This window comes from Nansenia antarctica (genome assembly GCF_963989245.1).
Source record: "Nansenia antarctica genome assembly, chromosome: 12".
NCBI lineage: Eukaryota > Metazoa > Chordata > Actinopteri > Argentiniformes > Microstomatidae > Nansenia > Nansenia antarctica.
In genome coordinates, this window is record NC_137682.1 from 20,276,352 (window position 1) to 20,283,851 (window position 7,500).

The 7,500-nt window shown below is 46.7% G+C and overlaps 1 protein-coding gene across 1 annotated transcript in view; it reads right to left on the reverse strand.

Moving 5' to 3' along the window:
- plxdc2b (plexin domain containing 2b) overlaps positions 1 to 7,500 on the reverse strand; it is a gene marked incomplete at both ends in the record, with an annotated part of 99,574 nt that overhangs the window by 27,649 nt on the left and 64,425 nt on the right. The window contains 2 exons of the mRNA XM_080542712.1: positions 954 to 1,072; positions 6,003 to 6,125. Of these exons, the coding sequence (XP_080398838.1) occupies positions 954 to 1,072; positions 6,003 to 6,125 (242 nt within the window). The remainder of the gene's footprint in view (positions 1 to 953; positions 1,073 to 6,002; positions 6,126 to 7,500) is intronic.

A 7,500-nucleotide genomic window follows, 5' to 3' on the forward strand; every position in this document is an offset into this window, starting at 1 on the left:
TTCTGGCCTTTATCCAGAACAATAAGAGCCATGCATTAAACCAACAGTGATATTTCATTGTAATAAGTATACACGGGTCAGTTCTAAAGCACCTATAATAATCAGAAAAAAATAACATCCATAGTAACTCAAGTTACTCCTCTTTGAAGGCAGCCTATACTATGAGGCTTGCAATTATGATGATTATACATTATATCAAGTTATGATTGATGTATGATGGCTGTGTTGTAATATCATTTAATGGACTTAGTAATTGAGCCTTCACACATTTAATAACATTCAGTGCCAGAAAATGCCCTGTTCATGTTCACTTTTGTATTACTTTTCAGTCAACACCGCTTCGGTATCTAATAAAAATAATCTCTCTCATATGCAGAGAGCTGCTGCAGTGATCCAATAATTGCCCAACCCAAGTTGAAATGTTATAACAGAATGAAACATATGGAAACAGTATGGGGAGATTAGGTCATATTTTCACAGGCTGCGTTTATCACGAAAGTCATTAGATTGTCAGTCACGGAGGCGTCACATGGTGTCCTGAGGAAACACAGAGGCCCCCGAGAAGAGAGCTTTATTTATCAACTCAACCAATGGAGACTATGACATAAGTGCTCCCTCACCAAGATAAATCAGGAGACAGAGAAACGGAGAGAGTATGTGTGTGTGTGTGTGTGTGTGTGTGTGTGTGTGTGTGTGTGTGAGCTAGAGAGAGAGAGAGAGAGAGATAAAAAGAAAGAGTGCATGTGTGTGTGTGTGTATGTGTGCATGCGTGCATGAATTTGTGAGAAGGCAAAAAGGAGAGGGAGAGAGAGAGAGAGAGAGTGAGAGAGAGAGAGATAGAGCGAGAGAGAGAGAGAGAGAGAGAGTGAGAGAGAGAGTGAGAGAGAGAGAGAGTGAGCGAGAGAGAGAGAGATAGAGACACAGAAAGAGAGATAATAAAAAGAGATACTAACATCTTTGTAGGCAAAGATGATTCTGCCGTCGTTGTGCAGTGTGGCCTGGAAGGTGAAGCTGCCCTGGTGGTAGCTGTCCTGCAGGTGGACATGGTCCCACTGGACCACCAGAGCAGTGCCTAGAGAGAGAGAGAGAGAGAGAGAGAGAGAGAGAGAAAGGCACAGTGAGAACCCTTCACGACCACACATGACCACTTAGAACCACTCATGACCGCCCTGAACCCCTTAAAATGACACATGACCACTAAGGACCACTCATGACTACACCGAACCCCTTAAAATGACACATGACCACTTAGATCCACTCATGACCACACTGAACCCCTTAAAATGACACATGACCACTTAGATCCACTCATGACCACACTGAACCCCTTAAAATGACACATGACCACTTAGGACCACTCATGACCACACTGAACCCCTTAAAATGACACATGACCACTTAGATCCACTCATGACCGCCCTGAACCCCTTAAAATGACACATGACCACTTAGATCTACTCATGACCGCCCTGAAGCCCTTAACACTAGAACAGCCGTGCCTCAACCAGGTCTCGGGGTGGTAAAAGGGTAACTCCTCGCTCGGCCCCGAGCCTGGTGGAGTGGAGAGGAAAAACAACTACCCATACGCCGAAGAAGCCGTGCTTTTTTTTTACCTACTCTTTACAATGCTCAAGCTGCTATTTACACACAACAACCACTAGTTGGCCGCTTGTAAATTAGCCTGCTTCCTACACAGAAAAGCGTCAAAATAGCTTTCTATTAGCTTATCCTGATGTGATTTTGGAAAATGTAAGGATACTGGGTGGTTGAACAGCACATATAATATATAACATGTTTCTCCCTCATGGCTGTTCTAGCGTTAAAATGACACATGACCACTTAGAACCACTCATGACCGCACTGAACCAGCCCAGAGACATGACCCACTCTGAACCTCACCGAACCAGCGAAAGATAACCGCTACATAAGAATCCGACCCAAACCACATCGCAATCTCTGTACGACCCCCCCCGGAGTGCAGGGCCTCGCGTTATGAGTTGCCCTGCTGTTTTGATTGAATGTGGACTTTGGAAACCCTCTGGACTGTGCCTTCTTCTCCCAGCCAGTCATTTGGCAGAGCACCAGAGCAATAAAGGTTTGTTAACACAAGTAATCAATTTTTCCATCACACAGCCAGAGACCTTCCTCTCCCTTTTCTCCCGAAGTTAAAGCGGAGATTTAGTTTCTCTTGCTGACAGCTCCAGAGTACTGGAGCCTCTCCACTGCTGGAGGAAACCTCATCGTAACCCAACATCTGGCAGCCAGAGAGAGGGAGGTAGGAGACTCCCGGCTCTGTTTGAGGACACAGCATGGACCAGGCAGGGCCATGGGCTGAATACTGGATGAGCTGCAGCTTTAAAGGGAGGACACTGCAGGGTAGGACTGTCATACTGTACTGTGCCGACTCCCAGATCTGTCCGTGTCACGCCATATGACAACCGTCGTTTCGGAGAGTCGGATGGGAGTTCCTGGGAACAGTAACCTCAATCAGGTCTGATCAGAATGCTTGATTTGACTTTGAGAACGGCCCCCTGGCTGTCACATTGCACTCGTTAAGGCGCTTCTGCGACGGCGGTGGCGGTGCATGCCGAGGCCTCCTAGTGGCCAGCCACGGTAGTGCTTTCTTTTTTTCCATCGGGTTAAACATTTTGGTCGGCGCTATTCAAATCCGTTCGATTGTGTCATTACACAGAGAGCTAACTTGGAGTATTGCTTGCCACCCCCACCGATGTTCGCTAGCCAACTGAAACACACTTGGACGATAAGAATATCCCGCCTTCACTCTAAACCGCGCCCTTATAGCCCCCGTTTGGCCCCCTCATAAAGGCCAAGGGGTAGAGGAGGCTAAACGCCTGAGTTCTAAGCACCAAAGAGGCCTGGAGCAGTAAGCCCTGTTCAAGACTGTGGAAAAGCAATTGGCCTTGGCCAGTACTGGCACACACAGCATAAGCCTCCGCTGTGGGCTATTGTGCCTTTCTCCTTTCAGTGGACTGTTTTAGATTGGGAGACAGAGAGAGAGAGAGAGAGAGAGAGAGAGAGAGAGAGAGAGAGAGAGAGAGAGAGAGAGAGAGAGAGAGAGAGAGAGAGAGAGAGAGGGAGAGCGAGAGAGAGAGAGAGAGAGAGAGGGGGGGGGGAGGGAGAGAGAGAGAGAAACAGAGAGAGAGAGAGGAGAGAGTGCAAGAGAGAGAGTGAGAGTGAGAGAGAGAGAGAGTGAGAGTGAGAGAGAGAGAGGAGGGAGAGGGAGAGAGAGAGAGAGAGAGTGAGAGAGAGAGAGTGAGAGTGAGAGAGAGAGAGAGAGGAGGGAGAGGGAGAGAGAGAGAGGAGAGAGAGAGAGAGAACAGTTAAGGCTAAGGTAGTAGTAAAGTGGCGTAGCAGTGGAAAGGTATGGAGGAAAGGGAAGGGGAAAGTGGGGGTGACTGGCTACTACTTTGTGCCAGTGTGCGCACCGCCAGTCAGAGCTAAGTCAAGCCTAATATAAATACTGACTCGCCTACTTAAAATGCATTGAGTTCAGAAGGGAGAGCAGCGGAGTTATCTGGGCCCTCTGCTAAAAATACTGTACAGGCTGGGTGGTGAGAGAACGTGCCCACACACACACACACACACACACACACACACACACACACACACACACACACACACACACACACACACACTCATACACTCATACACTCATACACACACACACACACACACACACACACACACACACACATACACACATACACACATACACACACATACACACACACGCACACACACACATACATACACTCTCTCTCACACACACACACACACACACACACACACACTCATACACTCATACACACACACACACATACACACACGCGCACACACACACACATACATACATACACTCTCTCTCACACACACACACACTCATACAATACACACACACACACACACACATACACACACACACACACACACACACACACACACACACTCCACTAAATGGCTTATATGCTGCAGAGAAAAGGCGAAAAGAGAATGTCGCTCTTCCACACACCCACTGGGACTAGTTAGCGGTGGGCAGAGGGACATGACTAGGACTTTTAAAAGGGGTTTAAAACGTTACACAACTGCTTTAAATGACAAATGGTGGGGGGGGGGGGGGGGGGGGGGGCGGCGGCTGTGGCGCAGGAGGTAGAGCTGGTGTCTTATAATCCCAAGGTTGGCAGATCGGTGGGTCGAGCCCCGGTTGGCCACATGTCGAAGTGTCCTTGGGCAAGATACTGAACCCCAAATTGCTCTCAATGAGCGGGGCCGGCGCCTTGCATGGTAGCTTGTCGCCATTGGTGTTGGAATGTATGGGTGAATGAGAGGCCGATGTAAAGCGCTTTGGAATAAGGCGTGGCACGTGGCACGTGGCACGCTCTCGGTGCCTCTCCAGAGCAGGAATGATTCTTAAAGACCACCTCCACCCTGGTCACCACCTGTTCAGCCTGATGCGCTCTGGAGTGAGGTACAGGAGCATAAAGGCTAGAACAAACAGGCTGTCCAACAGTTTCTACCCATGGACCATAAGAACACTGAACAGTAGACATAAGACTTGATATATAATATGATATTATCTTTCTCTTATATGTGTATATGTTTGTGAATATGTTTTCTGTTTTTTTTGCACCTTCGGAAGAGCCACTACAATTTCATTGTATAGGCAACTGTACAACGACAATAAAGTCTATTCTATTCTATTCTATATAAGTCAGTCCATTTACCAGTTACCATTTACAAATGGCTCTTAAAGTGAGAGAGGTGGTCTGTGACTCCACGTGGAGGGGCTAACAGAGAGAAATGTGACACGGTCTGGTGAAAAGGTCTGCATGTCAGCAATTCTCAAGTCAAGTAAATAACCAAAAAGCTTCTTTAAAAAAAATTCTTCATATTAATAAAGTGTTTAAAGAAAAGCCCACTCAATATAACAAACAACAATTTTAGGAATACTAATTACTTATAATTTGTGAATTGGCGTCGCGTCCTCCTTCAGGCTACTGGGTTAGTGATACATGACTTACGTTGTAGGACGTATTCAAAAGTGTGATCATCTAATTGTGTGTACTTACTGTACGTGTTTTTAGTATGTTGATGTTCTATCAGCATGTTGTGATGTGCTAAACATGCAGTTAGATGTTCCTCCTTAGCTTAGGCAACCAACGCGATGATAGCAAACGCGTCTGTTTTGATTCAGAGCGAGTTTCCCCCGGTATTTGGTTTGAGGTGTACCACCAACATTCAAATACGCATATCTTCAACAACTATTTTCAATGTATGACATATCATTTTGAAACCATACAATCTGCACTTTCATAATCTGTAAAAAAAAAAAGAAGAAAAAAAAGACCTTGCCCTACTTGAGGACTTTTTCACCAGACCCTGTCGATACATAGTAACTGTCCATCATCAGGTGTTGTCAGGCAGGACTAAGCCTCACGCCAGGCTAATAGTCCACACACCACATGCAGTTGTAGCATTGACAAGCCATTGACCGATGGATGCAGATGGATGCAGATGGATGCAGATGGAGCGGTGAGCGGCCACAGTTACCACAGCGCTGGCGTGGCTGTGTATCGATCAGCTGCCAGGCCGGCTAAGCCCTGATGAGCTCCAGTAGAGAAGCTCACACAGCTGGTCACTCACACAGATACTGTATAGGGAGACTGGCAAGCACTGTTTAGGCTCTGTAGGTAGGTGGGGGGATGGTGGGAGGCAGGAGGGGGTCGCATATCAGATTCCAATCATCACATTGAATTGTTTTGTAAAAAAAAATCTGAAAAAATACCAGTAATGTAGAGATACCGAGACGATGTCAGCGAATGATGACTTTGAATTGACTGTGAGAGGTCGAAGGTCACAGGTTTGCGTCCACCGCTACCCCACTAAGCTTGCTGAATTGTCGCCTCCTGAGGTGGGATACTTTAAGCCTATGCATGGTAACAATATGAAGGATGGCGTATATACATCATCAAAGTCTCACGTACCGTTGTCAAAGTAGATGACGGTGGAGTTCCTGGAGACGCTGGGGTCAAAGTTGGCCATGAGGGGGGCGATGTACTGGGTGGCTGTCAGCATCCTGTGGACCACATCACCTGTGTAGATGAACCCTGGTGGGGGAGGGGAGGGGGGGGGGGATAACACAGAGATTCAGTCCAAACAGCAGACAAACACCAACTCACTATCTCAATGAGAGACAGCTCAAACTCATACCATTTCCTAGGGCACTGAACTGTGAACAATCAGATTTTTTTTGAGAATCACCGCACCACACGCTTTGAGCTACGGGGTCACACAGGTGAGTAGCCTGGTGAGAGGGGGGGTCAAGTGCTGCCCCCTGTCTGCCAGGTAGAGCACAGCAGATGTTTCACGTTCCACATCATCATCGTCCTCTGGCCCACTGCCCACAGGCGGCTCGTGGCAGCAGCTACTGCTAGTGATGGTGATTAATTAGCTAATTATGTCCCATAAAAAATAAAACATGGGACACTGAACAAAGGCAGAGAGGCAGATTGAGCAGAATAATGTAACTAATCTCATAATGGAGTTTCTCAGTCCATCTTCTCCTGTCAGGGCAGATGGGGCCTTTTCAGCCGCAGCCCCGTCCCCCTGGAACGCCCTCCCCAACCACATCAGACAGGCCAACACCCTCCCAGCATTTAAACAGGCCCTCATAACCCACCTCTTCATGCTTGCCTTCACCAGTTAACCCTCTCCCCCTCCCCTTCCCATGTGTCCCCAGCACTACCTTAATTGGCCCCTATACTTTCTTTTACTTGTTTTTTGTTTCTTTTTATTATTACTACTCAATCTTTTCAGTTTGTAAAGCGTCTTTGAGTGTCTAGAAAAGCGCTATATAAGTATAATGTATTATTATTATTAATATTATTATTATTACAGTCATGTCCATAGGAGCATTGTGGTATGTTTGTGTGTGTATGTGTGTGTGTGTGTCACAAGCTGGTGGTTAGACAAAGGCTAAACAGTTAGCAAGGTATTACTCTATCTGCTATTATCGGTAGCCGCTCAATATGGAGACGGCGTTGCTTTTTGTACCCATAGAGTAGATCGTTTTACAGTACTGCTGTTGTATCTGTTAACCCACATTCGAAACATCCTCTGTGTTAATATTGTATGTGTACGATGGTTGCTGTACAGTCACAAACGTATCTGAATGTCTCCCAATGAACTGATGTTCTTAATGCACTTTGTATTTATGTGGATATAAATAAAGCATTTAAAATTTGTGTGCGTGCGTGCGTGCATGTGTTTGTGTGTTTGTGTGTCTAGGGACCATTCTGGAGGGATGCCAAGCTGTCATTCCCCAACCCTATCTCTGTGTGTGTGTGTGTGTGTGTGTGTGTGTGTGTGTGTGTGTGTGTGTGTGTGTGTGTGTGTACTGTAGGCTGTATCATCTAAACCAGCTCCGCTAGCAGAGAGCATCAATACCAACAACACCATGTTGACCTACGAACAACCACAGAG